We start from the raw sequence: 14702 nt of genomic DNA, 5'->3' as shown, positions 1-14702 counted from the left end.
TCTCCTAGTCATGATTACTAGCCATGATTCCCTGGTGTCCACAAATGTTTCTCAAGTTTTCTCCACCATTATTTAATTTCATTCCTTTGTCCATATACAAATATAACTACATCAATGCTAACATGACTAAAAATATACTCCTGTCTAGAATCAAGAGGTTTCCTAATTGGACAGAAAATTAAATCGTGGAGCTCCACTGTCCCTTCTGGAATGGTACATATGACACTAACTCTTTTATGTTTTTCCCATTAATACAGAAAAAGACCTAAAAAGAGCAATTATTTTATTGTATTTACATTATTAGTCCTCTAGAATGACAATGACCAGTCCAAGACAACTGCAAAGTAAGAAAGTGGCTATGTCAAATTTACTTATACATATTAAGCTCTAAAACAGTTACTACACGCTTCAGACATTGCAACATTCAAAATGTACCCATCATCAAAATGACTGCTCTTGTAGGACATTCTCAGCATCAAGGCCATAATGTTTTTTTTCTTAATTGCAAGTTGAAAATCAATTAATTTTTCCCTTCACAAAACAGAAACATTTCACAAAAATCTCATTTAAAACTGTACACAACAATGTGGTTTAGCCCAAAGTCATGATTCCTCTGGTGTCCACAAATGTTTATTTAACTTATAGAAGATGGCTATTAAGGGATCCTAAGCACAGAAAAGTCTGTTAAAGTCAACAACTGGCCACATGCAGTTTGCCAGGTTTTGATCTGCTAACAGCCTATAATGAGTACTGTATCCATTAAGTACATAAATCTTCCTCAGACAACATAAGAGTAATTTCAAGCAAAATATATTAATTTAGTAATCACCAAACAACATTATCCAGTACACTGTTAGCTGTGAAATATATGCTGTATGCCTGATTATGTTCACTCACTTCAGATATTATTTACACAAAGAATTTAATTTCACATTTAATTCAACTTTCACATGTTTCTGGGCTATCTTCCCTTCCCCCAGTGAATACTCATGAAATGGAAATAAAATTTAATGTTGGAATATGGAAACTACAATTAGATGAATATTCTCAGATTTTATAATGTACTGCAAAACTTAATGTTATTTTAATTGTCTATGTTTTTAATTGTATACATCATTTACTGCTCCTTCCAATAATGTAGGTTAGCTAAGAGTTAACCATGTAACAATAAACCTCTACTCCTAGGTAATCTGGAAATGAGAAAACAAGAATATAGATAATTCTTAGGAACACTACTCTTCCTTCATAGGTAGCCTTGCACATAGTAGGTGATTATTAATATTTGTTGAAATGATATTGATAATTTGGAAAATGTCATATATTATGGATATATGTTGTGTTCCAACTGAATGTTCTAATTGGCTTATAAAGTGAAAACTAAACCTTACATGTTATGCATAAGACATACTATGCAGTAAATTCTTTTCTATGAATGAACTCCCCTTTTGTCTTCCTCAATTAAAAACCACGAAGGTGCTCATAAATTTTTCTACAAAATAAATTTTGCAGTTTATCAAATTACAGGCTATTTCAAAGCAGCAATCTTAACATTAACATTAAATGTTTAATGATACATGTTTGCAAATAATCTAGTTATCCAATATTGTTTATACTTTAATTCATTTAAGGGACAATGTATGTGAAAGAATAAAAACAAATGACTTTTTCTCATCTCACTATCTCAGTTTTAATTTTAATGTATAATACTGTACAAAGTCAAAGTCATTGAAGTCCTAAGCTTGATCTAAATAGTTTCAAACTCTGACACAAATGGAAGTAAGCTTTTTAACATAAAACAACTTTTTAATCCAAAGATGCGCATTTAATAACTATTTTTAACTGAACCTCTCTAGTATAATTCTAACGACAGAATGAGGTCTATTGTTTATATGACACATGGAACAGATTTAGGAAAGGAAATTCAAGGATTATTCAATAACATACATGGCAAAATTATGTAATCACAAAGTTTCTCTAATTTAGTAAGTATAATCAGGAAATAATGTGGTTTATACATCCTAAACTAGATATTTATTTACTTAAACCCCAATAATTGGACAGATAGAAGTGAATTTTCCAGAATCCGCAGATTAAAAACAATATAGCAGAAAAGATATTTACTGGGGTCTAACTGATTTTCTCAGAACTGTTTGAGGTGAAGTCAGCTTGAGTTTTTGCAATGAAACGCCCTTGGACTGAACTCAAGAGAGAAACATAAGACATTCCACCCTATCATTGGTAGTATTATATAGAACTAGTGTTCAGTGTATGTTTATTATCCTTCCAAAAGCATCAAGGCTTAAAATGCATATGTAATAACATTTTATGGATGGTCATATTAAATCTTTTATATAGTTTCTGTGAATTTACTATGTTTTCATATGGCATTAACCTCTGGATTCTTAAAAGAGGTATTGTATAAATTGCATCTATGTATCGTATCACCAAAAACCAATAAGAGATAATATAGTCTTATATGATAATGATGTTTTTAAATGCTTTTCATTTACTACAACAGACTACCACACGATTGATATATAATGTAAATAATTCATTTGTAAAAATAAATTTATCCAAATATTGTTTGAGATGGTAGCACTGTTTTCTAGACAAACATATGATAGACAGACTTCTTCCAAAATAACTGAAAGCTCAGAAACTAACATATTGCTGTAAGCTATAATAGTTATAACTGTTAATCCAATACACCTTTTATACAAACCCATAAACACATGAGTGGAAAAATAGCACAGATGTTCATCTCTAATGCAATTTCCATTCAATTTCCTAAGTGCGGTCCCTGTGTGCAAACTAGCTTAACATTATGTTTAGCTTGCAAATTCTTTTAATAAATAATGAATGCAATAAAACTAGGAGATCAATGGCAAGCTGAGAAATCATAAAAAAAGGCTTTTGTGTTCAGGCTGTTGCCCATTTCAAACTTTAATCCGGAGATAGATCAATATTACTTTTTTCTTTTTAACCCATCACATAAATAGCAGATAGACTAAATGTAGCCTAAATGCTGTTACCAGCTAGTAGTTGCCAGCAACCTGATAAGATCATTGGACCCAATTACAATTGGATGTTTTATACTTTAACATATATACTACATTATACACTATTAAGCAGTCAACTTGTTTAAAAATAAAATGGTTGTACAGCAATAAAAACACTGTGGCTCATTATTTTTTAAGCTTTCTTTCCTGTACTATATATTTTTCCAGTAGTGTAACTGCAAAGTTTTCACCACTATTTGCTCTAATAAAACTAATCATAATGGATCAAAATAGCACAAAGATACCAGTAGTTTCAACCTCAGGGGTATGAGATGAAAGGAAATTTTGCTCTTCAAAATTAACTACAGCTGAGAGAACTGTTTTTCCTTTAATGGGGTGGTAGGGTGGTTGTACTTCATGCAAGTGTAAGTTTCAATTGGATTGGGTTTTCAGACTACTCGGGGGAAAAATATGTCATTTTTCTTAATATGAATTTGTGTTTCCATTCACAGGATCTAAAAAAACGGGAGGAAAACTATCTTCTTACCAGCTCCTTTTGAAGCAAGTTTGAAAGTAGGATCTCAAGTCAACCACCACAAGAATGAGTGCTGTTATGAAGTGGTATAAATACAAATCACTGAGAATCATTTTATGGTATTAGGCTTGATTTGTTTATCAATTCTTGTCTATTTATAATATTTGAACGTCTCCTCTGGGTTTTCCATAAAAGGAAATATCAAGAAGTCATATTTTCTATGATGATGTATTTCATTCATATATTCTAATTCCATGTATCAGGTTTTGATAGCTTTACATGTGTATTTGTGAAAAGTTTAAGGAATGATACAAATGGTTTAACACTGGAGTTAAGATTTCAGGATTATGTCTTTCTAATAACTACATACTTTATGATTACTTATTTAGCTTCTTTTTAAAGAACAGCATTTAGTACAAAGAATTATAATAAAAGGAATGAATGTGCATGTGTGTGTGTATGTGTGTGACTATATTCATTCAGCAAATGTGAATTGGGTGTCTATCATACACAATATTAGACTTAATGAAGTTTTACAATGAATAATAATGAAGATAAAATGACTTATCAGAAATTATTATCACAAATCCATGGTTTTGTTTTATGTAACAATTTCAGTTCTTTCTTAATGGTAGGTACTTATAAAGATATCAATCTAAGCCAGGCACTGTGGCGCACACCTATAATTGCAGTGGTTCAGGAGGCTGAAGCAGAAGGATCATAAGTTCAAAGCCAGCCTCAGCAACTTAGTGAGACCCTGTCTAAAATTTAAAAAAACAAAAACAAAAAAGGCTGGGGCTATCACTCAGTAGTTAAGCACCCTGTGTCCAAACCCTGGTACCTCCCCCACCCCCCAAAAAATATATATATACATACATACACACATATTAAATATGTTTTAGACAGTTCCACATTAAACAATTTGTATTACATCTTATATTCACATTATAGTAATTTCACAAATTACAATGTATAAATTTAGCATTAAAGAAGGATGTGGTGAGATTCCACCATAAAGATCCCGCATAAGACATAGACTTATTTTAAACAAAATTTGAAAAAGAAAGCTAACTGTTGTTCAAAACTTTATTGAAGTTCATTGTAAACTTGTATTTAAGCGCTACTATAGATCTATGATGCATGTATCCTAAGCTTCAAAGGTTATCCTAACACTGGAGATAAAATTTTTCCTGCAGAATTTGAAAACTAAACAGTATCATTTCAAATGTTCTCTATTGTCCTATTCTAATAAAGGTAACAATGAAATTATGATTAAAAAGTATCATACACATGTGTAAAGAGGATCTACTTCTAAAAACTTAATTTTAAAAATATATATTCTTCAAAATGTTGAACCTCCTTTTCAAAATATGCATTTTCAAATATCAGACGTTAAATAAAATGCTATATCACCTATAACACTAAATTCAAAATATTTCACATCAATTGACAGCATTCTTTCTCTCCCAAAACAAAGGTAATGAAGTGAGAGGTTATGTTAAACAAAATATGGTAGTTATGATATTTAATGAAAGTAGGTAATTTTCATAAGTCATATCAAAGTTCCTTTAAGTGCATATATGCTCTTTTTAGTCTAAGGAATTAAATTACAAAGATAACATTGTTACTGAATGTTTTATGATTTACAAATCATTACTCAAAATTTAAATAACTGATATATACTAAAATGAAATAACTTTTCTAAGATTTCCACCATCACAAAATGAGGAAATGATGAATATACAGTGGACTGGCTGTCTCCTTCCTACCAAAAATATTAAACACTGAAGGAGTTCTATAAATCCCTTGGTAAGAATATATTGCAGCTGCATTAATCTGACAAAAAGATTATTAGTAAGGATTTAATAACTAACACCCTTCCACAATTAATTTGGTTATAGTATTATTCTACTTATAGTGACACTTTCAATGTGGCCCTATCATATATTACTAATTCTCATTTTCCTCCTATGATTAAGTATTAAAGTGGAGGCACTATCATGTAGCTATACTATATTTAGTTTTTACACTATATTGATTTCCACCATTTTGGAATAGTTAATAATATACCATGAATTTTAAGAATCTTTCTCATGAAGAATCTTAAGATTGCTTTGATATTTTTCTCTGATTCCTAAGTAAAATAAAATAAATTTAGTTGTTCTAGCAGAAAATGGAAAAAGGGATGCCGCCACTTTAAAAGCTTCAATCTCTTTGACATTGCTGGCAGTGTATGGGAACATTAATGCATCTGTCATGATAACAAGCTAAGAATAACATCTAGACATCAAACCGAGCAGAGAATCCATCTGAAGTGATTCATTCAGATCTGTCTCATTGATTTATTAAACACAGGGCAACATCTGCAGCCTCACAGAGCCGCTTGGTGAAATTAATGCAAGATCAATTCAAATGGAAAAAAGTGTAAAAGAGATAAATCAAAACACAATTTGCATGCAGTTCCACAATCAGGCTTATTGGGTGCAAATGCTCAATTTCCCTTCCAAACCAAATGTGTTTAAATGTTGTTTTGTCTTTGTAGAATTGTGTGATCTGAAGTGACAGTGAAGAGTTTTGCAGGTTTCGATGGTGAAAGAGGAAAAAAGGAAGAAAAAATGCTACCAAAGACCTTTTGAATATTCAATAAGGATATCATTAATACCTGATTGTTTTGCTTTGGAGGAAAAGGTTGATTTTTTTTTCTCTAAAAACATAAATTTTCAGTTTGAGATCAATTAGGATAGTTTTACTATATATTTGAAATGTGTAGAGTGGATAAATTTAAATCATGTGTATCTACATGAACAAGATAAAGCGCCACTGGAGATCTGATTGCTAACTGAAATACAATATATTGTGACTAGGGTTCTTACAATTATATTTGCCTATAAGAATCATTTTAAAAACAGCTAGTTGTTTCATTAAAATAAAATAATGTTTCTTAGCAAAGTACAAAATAATTCAGGTTTGATATCTTCTACAAGTATTAGGGATTTCCTGTGTAAAAACACATAAGACATTAATGTCTGAAGATCATCACGTCCTAATTATTTATTGGTGTTCATGTACTAGACATTGAGGATAATATACATAAAAATCCAAAGATATACTCTATCATATCATGGATCATTTCTTTATGTAGTATTCATCATATTAAATGAGTATTTAAGGCAAATATGAGTACAAGCTAAAGCATTTACGTAAATACAAAAATTCTTGGTTATACAGAAGTACAGATTTAAAATGAATATACACACAAAAGTTCATTGCCTTAGCATATGACTAGATTACTTTAATTGTTATCCTGATACCATTCATCTTGTAAAAGACACAGCATGGTTGACTATGTGACTGTTTCTAATGGACAATATGACTATCACATCATCATCCTTTGAAATAAAATGTCTGTATTAACTGCCTGCATTCATTTCTATAACCTTTTTATCATTTCTAAAAATATATATCAGTCCAGGAAAGTGATACAAGTTCTTTAAAAATTGGATGTTCCGTAACTTTACTGTAAATGAAAAACATCAGATTTCAAAGTAAATTACATTATTCTGTATGGATCATGAACTATAAAGTATTCATTGAGTGTGAATACAAAGCCAAACTCATCAAGTGCTTACAATAATCATATTTCTAATATTGGAAAGTAGTTTTAAAATGTTGTAAACATCATTGTTCATCTCATAAAATTATTCTAATATCAAACCACATTCATATTCTGTTTATACACTGTCAAAATAAACTATAATTGAACTATTTTGAATTTTAATTTTAAAAAGTGTATTTTATACATATGAAAGTATGTTGAATCATATCTCCAAATACATTATTAAAGTCTCTTCTTAATTATACATTCTTGTTTCTTCAAGCATTAATTTAACTCTAAGTGACTGAATAACATTCAATCAGTTGCTCCTCAAACAAAATTAAATGCCAGTCGTGAAATCCAACAATGTTACTTTCATGTAGATAGGTAGATAAAAAAAGACAACACTAAAATGTCGTGGATAATTCCCATATTTAGTGAAACCAATTTTGCATTTTATTGCTACTAAATTTAGGACAATTTAGTAGTAAAATCCACTGCATAAGAGTGAGAATTTTAGGCATTTGCTTTCTGAATCTGCCTCTTTTCTCTGCTATTGAAAAACTCCAAGTTTTCTTGTACAAGAAATGAAGTGGAAAAAAAAACAGTTTTCTATCTGCAAAAACAAAATCTAAAACCATATAATAATTTTTCCATTTGGTTTGGACCCTTAAGTCACCACTTTTTTAATAATCCTCAAATAATTTCCCTATAATCAATTTTTTGAAGTTAAAGGGCATAAAGGGAGAATACTGTATAAGCCCTTTGAAGTTCCAGTGATTACTTTACAGCTTGACTTACCTAACAGAACAATGTATGGTCAAGAGTTTTGGTCTTACAATTCCCTAATTTGGAAGTACATATTACTTCTCAACTTCTTTTCTAGAAAGAAAACTTTGAATATTTCAGTAATTCACTAAAACAAAATTGTTAATATAAGGTAGTTTGAGTCCCTTGTTGTGACTTTTGCACTATCAAAAATGATGTGTATTCATTCATCTTCAGTGCACATTGATGTGCACTGAACCAAATCAAGATTCCACTTAGTGGCAATATGTTAAAGTCTCTGAAAAGGACCAATTTGAAAATGGCCCATTTTATGTGTCCTGGGATAGCATAGAAAGCATTCCAAATTAAAATACCCTAAGTCAGGACATGTACTCTTCCCTACACTTTTGACAGATGGGGAATAATGTTTATTGTGCAAGAAAAGAAAATTGCCAATGACACCAATACAAATAGTTCTTCTATTCAATAATATATTATGAAAGTTTATACATTGGGAGATGAAAATGAAACTCTTCTTTCAAAATAAGAATAGTATATGAGAGTTTCCATTCAAACTAATGCATAATTTTTCCTTGTATTTCTCTCCCCTCTGCCTTTAGCTAGAAGCTGTAAGAAGTTATGAGTCCTGAAGGACAATCCTCTTTAGCCAGTTTTCCATTAGTACATCATTCATTTTCTTTAGGCAACTCTAAAAGATCTTCTCCATCTTTCTCTCCTTCCCATAGCATCATTCTGCTCTTTTCCTACATTTCTTCTCTCTTACTGGCCTTATGTCTTATCTGCCTCATATTGTCTCTCTTGGACCTCCTTCCCATTTGGATCCCTCACATTTTATTGAATTTAAAAATCACAGAAATAATGTTGATCTAAATATTAATTTCAAATTTAATTTTGAATTTCAGATTTATGAATAATTTGAAGTACATATTCTGTAAATATTACCAAAATTCATAAAGTATCTTTCATAAACATCATTATATTTTCTAGTTTTCAACATGATTATGAGGGTATTTGCACAATCAAAATTTGGTAATGCTATTTTACCATTAGCTTTTTCTAGAAATTGGGTTTTACCCTACCTAAAAATTGCAATGTCAGGGTGTTTCTAGTAGTTTTCCTCATCTCCATTTATGAATTGCACATATAGAATATATTTCATAATTTTTTATAATTCTATATTGTGATAGTTGTAACCATTATAGAAAATGCATCTAATAAATAAAAGACCTATCAAGAAAAGAAAATGCAATAGAAAGCACATTCATCATATCACAAATATATTTCTTCCTCCATATTTAGTATTTCTCTATCACCTTTATACAAATGCATACACAAAATCATTTCAAGCAAAAAAGTTAGATCTTCAAATGCTGTGATAAGAAGTAAATAAAACTTAATTGGATTAAAATAATAACTTATAATAATAACTTATAAGCATGTTAGAACATGGTCCAAAGATAGGATAAGACTACCTGTCTCTGGATATATAGAAATTTATCATTTTCCCCTTTAGCAAGTATCTCTAATAAAATTTAAAGTTTCTATTTACAAAGGAAAGTATCAAAATCACAATAAAATACTAATACATTTACTTTTAAAATGAAATACATAGATTTTGCTCAAAAATGTATGAATTAATTATGTGGGAAGGAAGAATTTCCTATATGTAATAAATGTTCACTTTAAGAATGGGTGTAAGAGGGGAGGGGAGGAAAGGACAGGAAAGTAAAGAGGAGAGGGAGAGAGGTAAAAGGATAGTTTTTCATGTCTGCAATTATTTAAATATAAATTGTTTGAATGGTAACACATGAATTAGATGGCTCCCATAGGAATTCCCTTGTCATCTTTTGATTTTATATATTAGTAAAATGCTTTGTAGTCAAAATAAAATTTTCTTTCTACTCTTGCAACCCATAATTGCTTGTTTTATTGGAGAAACCCTTCATCCTTTGTTTTAAGGTCATCTATCTTCCTTAAGAAAAGCTGACCTAATAAACCAGGTTTGTAAGCCCTAAATGTGCATTAGGTAGGAGTTCTCATATGAACCCGTTTCTGCTCAATTGCTTGAACCCAGAAGAACACTTCTCAAAGGAAAAAGACAAAAGGTTCTCTTGTAAGTTCTATAGCATTATCTTATTGTTGCACTAAGCAACAGTTTCTCTACAAGTTGTCAGTACACTTCCAACTAAACATAGTAATTTGCATTTTACAACAGATGTGGTAACTGAGTTACAGTTTTAGATCACAGATCCAGAGATATGATCATTTAAAGTTGCACTGTGAGACAGTGTACCTCTGAAGTTCTTTGCAAAATGATAAACAGTAGTGTTTTACAACAAAAACCCTTTGCTCCTGTTAATCTGGTGATGGTAGTTTCTTAGTTTGTATACCAAACTCAAGTGCCAAATATATAGTTCTGTAGATATTAACAGAATGGAGGTCAAATAAACACTAAGACTAATTCACAGGTATTTAAAAAGTCAAATAATTTCGAATACAGTTTCTTTTCCTTTTTATTTAAAACATTGAACACAATTTGCTTCTGATGTGCAAATGGACATTTATACTTCAATGTACTTCTGAACTGTGATATGAAGGAGGTACACTTACAACCAGGGAAGCTGGCCATCATCATTTAAGGAATCCTCTCTTTGAAGGAATGGGATCCTTCCAACTGTTTGCCTGGTGGGGGGGAAGAGCTGAGAGCATCTTCTCTAGAAAACCTACCAACTTCTATAGCAACCCCCAACCCAGCCCCAGCCCCAGCGTTTCATGCCCCACATTACCTTCTGCAGATAACCCAAAACGGACGATCCCAGGAAAGTGACATCTGCGTCGTCTTTTTTATTTATTTTTATTTTTTATTTTTTTTTATTTTTAAGGACTAATCTACTTTCCTGTATCGTGTACTGGGGATCTTTGCGCAGCAGGCATGAGCACTCGTCCTTACACACACTTGCTCACACACACAACCGCCACCAACAAAAACAAACAGCAGTACACATCCCACACACTCTCACAACAAACTCGCAGAATGGGAACTGAATCACCCTCTGGGATGGATTCTAGACTTCGAGCCCCCTGCGTTCCCCAAATGCTGTTTTCTGGGTTGCCAGCTTTGGAGCCCCGTTTACTGCTCAGCCAGTCCCCAGAGAAAGCCCCTGGTGTCGGTGTTCAGAAAAAACCTATCCGACCCGTAAGGCCACAAAAGAGCAGGAAAGAAAACCAAATAGAGAAATTAACAAATAAACACAAGCAGTCAAAATGCCATGCAAGATATGGGCGGAAGGCTGGAAAGTTTCAGTAGAGGACTGCAAACTGAAGTTTGTGCGGGACTTTTTTAGATCCCAGCCCTACCACTGAGAGCGGACTAGAAGGGACCCGTAATTCATGAGTCCTTCTAGTCCTCTTTCCCCACCCATTCAAAGTATGAAAAGGCAAGCTAGTTAAGACTCACTCTCTACAGACAAAGTTAGTGAGGGTGATGAGACATGCAAAAGAGGGCAAAGGGGCAAGAGCAGCGAGTCAAGAAAAGAGTGTCTCACCTGGCATTGGTGCAATCGGTGAACAAAGTTTCGAAGTCTTTCCTGGTGATGAGTTTGCAGCGGTTCACCCCGGGCTGGATGGCCCCCAGCCCGCGGAGGATCCGGACCTGCTCAACAGTACACACCACCGGGGATATGTCCAGTCTCTTCAGCTTAGTGTACACCGTATGCAACCCACCCACCAGGTGCTTGAGGAAAAGATCAAAGACTTGCGGCAGGCAGATCAGTTCCTGGCCATCCATCAGGAATGAAGCTACCTTCACCCCGTGCATGTCCACCATCCGGCACTCGTTGGTGTTGGTGTTGCAGCTGCCAACGCTGCCACTACCGATCCCTCCACTCCCGGCGCTGCCGCTGTGGTTATTGGCCATAAAACTGTTGATCATATTAGGGGTGAGACGAGGGGGCTCTCCCGGAGTCGAGTATAGGGGTTCGGCCCGAAATAAGGCCCCCGGGACGCCGGCACCACTGGAAGTTGCAGAGATCACCGGAGGTGCGGAGACAGACATGCTCACTCTGTCTGTATCGTGGCTCCTCCGGCCCTCGCTTTCTTTCCCTGACTCCTCTAGGTCCCCTCGCAATCCCTCACTCTCGCTCGCGCGTTCTCTCTCTTTCTCTGACGCGAGCTCGCTCGCTCTGAACTGTTCTCAAGACTCCAGCAGCCCCGCTCACGCTCAAGCTCACCCACTACCCAGCAAACAGTGAGCAGTTAGACCCGCGGCGGCCCGAAACCCCACCCCCACCACACCCCCTCCCGAGACTGGCAGCGCACCCCCAGCCAATGGGCCCCACCCCCTCCGCGCCTGAGTGCGTCGAATGGCTGCCGCTGGCGTGGAGGTGGAGACTCCCTGGCTGGCCTCAGACTACCTGAGGCGGTTCTGGGCTCGCGGGTGAGTAGAGGTGGAGCCCGAAAAGGGGTTGGTGTGGTACCTCCGCTTCTTGCCTCGAAATCTAACGATAGAACGTCCAATTATCAGGCAGAGCTCTCAAACTATAGTACGCAAAGTACCCATCTTCTCTGCGCCCCAGGAGGTTGGGAAACACAAAGCAGGACTCCTGAACGCATCTTCTGATCCCCCTCCCGCCACCTCGCACCCCGGTTCATTCGAGGAAAGTGAGATGGCTGCGGCAATTCCACTTGCACGTTGCTCCCAAATTCCGTGAGCGCTAATAGGTGGCTTCACCCAGTTTCCTAGAGAAAGACTCCAGTGAGTTCAGAAGTAAACAACTCAGCCATTCTTCAGTCCCCCTAGAGCGCTTGGTGTAAATTATCCCTTACCCAGTTCACGGAGAAACCCGCCACCGGATCGCACTCAGATCGGAGTTGCTGGGGTCACTAACTGGCTCATATGAACTGATAATCAGGAAGCGCAGTGAGCCTGTGAACACTTTAGGAAACAGACTTAGTCTGTGGGTGGCTGATAGACACCTCATTTTACAGCACTTCCGCCACAGTCCTGGAACAGACGAGGCTTTCTATGTCCACATCCCTTAGTATCAGGATTGCCCTGCACTACACCCGGTAAAATTTATAGGAAAGCTTCTTTGATGCCTCAAAACAGCCATTATAGAATACAAGAGAAGGGCAAGATTTGCACTATTGAATGTGGCATTTCCCTCCCTTACTTATGAGCTTTGAAGTTTCAATGATTAGTGTTTCATGTCCTAAAAGGTAGCTCAAGATTCCTCTTCCCCGACTTGTCAAATGCTCCAAACTTATTGCAAGAGCTCATAATCAACAAAATGTCTATAAATAGGGTATTCCAGGGGAAACAGTCTTATCCACACAGCAAATGGTGGTTAGGTAACCGTATCAAAGTTGTTTTAAGACTCCTTGTCAAGGTTTTGATTCTTTGGAAGAAAGGTATTTCCTTTCCTGTGCTCTGCTCCTCTAGAGGTTAATAGTTATTCAAGAAAGTGAAATCCAGGCTTAATTTCTTTACAAAAACCAACTACATAGCTCATACAACAACTCTGATATTCTTCCGGAGTTGAACTTAGTAGTGTCAAAGAGGGGGGGGTGAGTGAGTTCTATTTGCTCCCTTCATAAGTTGTAAATGTTCTAAATTAGATTTCTCTTCCTTTTTCTACAACATATTTTCTTCTTTTGTCATTTCATCAACCAAGCATAAGAACTGCCCTTTGAATCTCTTCATACTGTTTTAATTTTAAATTGCATGAGGTCAAAATGCTAAGAAGTTGTGATGACAGTTGCTTTTGGAATACAGCAATAAGAATCGCTAACACAAAACACTGGAACTTACACAGCCACAAAACATTTTTAAAAGATATCAAATTGTTTTGGCTTTATTGGTACACTCATGGGAAGAAAATAAGGGGCAAAATGAACAATTTTGAAGAGAGTAGAAGCAGAAAAGTACTGCTTCTCAAAACCAAAATAGAAGAGTACTGGCAGAAATGTTTTTATTTACAAGTTTTTTTTTTTTTTTAAAAACTGTTCAACAGGTGTTTTGACAGAAATGGCTATTAAATATTGTGTTGAAATAACTTGTTTTTGTTAATTTACTGTGATTAAAATTTCCAGTCAACAAATTTGATGTAAAGGAAAGTTTTATTTGAAGTAGCTCTAATTACATTAAAAATTCTACATTATTAATGCCTTTTCATTCAGAGAATGATTTGGAGTTTTCAGAAATGTGACATGACAGATGTTTTGATGTTTTATATTTAAGAGATTCTTCAATATTAAAAGGAAAGGTTGAACATTCACTTAGACTCTAATCATTATTTGTGATATTGAAAGCCAAACATACTTTGATAACTTTGGATAACTTTGATAATTTTAGAAAAAGTAAGAATTAAATTTTAATTATTACCAGAGATCAAGGTTCAAATTCTAATAGAAATACTAAGGACTCAAATTGGCCAGTGATCACTGAAGTGTTAAAGTCTCTTAGAAGCTTTCAATACACAAAAGACCCATGGTTTCATTATTTGAATTCCTTCCTATTGCAGTCCTCTTGAAGGTAAACTTGGTAATTTTCTTAAGTGATACTTGTAATTTAAAGATTTAGTCATCTGGATGCAAGACTCCAGGTGTTGTGTCCTTAGGTTTTCTTGATCTTTTGATTACTCAGTTTCTATGGCTGCTGTTTCCATTATTATTATCTATGCTTTGAGACTGAGACAATCAAATTACACACAGTGTTTGTTTTTATCCCTTTCTGACTTTAATGTCTTCCATAAGCCAAACATATTTCTAAATAAGGCTGGATTTC

At 34.5% G+C, this 14702-nt stretch overlaps 1 protein-coding gene across 10 annotated transcripts in view; it reads right to left on the bottom strand.

The window, feature by feature from the left end:
- Dach2 (dachshund family transcription factor 2) overlaps positions 1–12150 on the bottom strand; it is a 557008-nt gene extending 544858 nt beyond the window's left edge. For all 10 annotated transcript variants that reach the window (XM_047535143.1, XM_047535144.1, XM_047535139.1 and 7 more), the window contains exon 1: positions 11464–12150. In XM_047535143.1, coding sequence (XP_047391099.1) covers positions 11464–11972 — 509 coding nt within the window. In that variant the 5' untranslated portion in view covers positions 11973–12150. The remainder of the gene's footprint in view (positions 1–11463) is intronic.
- Positions 12151–14702: the final 2552 nt, after the last annotated feature.

Source organism: Sciurus carolinensis, chromosome X, assembly GCF_902686445.1.
Source record: "Sciurus carolinensis chromosome X, mSciCar1.2, whole genome shotgun sequence".
NCBI classification, from domain to species: Eukaryota; Metazoa; Chordata; class Mammalia; order Rodentia; family Sciuridae; genus Sciurus; species Sciurus carolinensis.
Note: the sequence above shows the minus strand (reverse complement) of the source record. Positions and strands in the feature narration are given on the sequence as shown.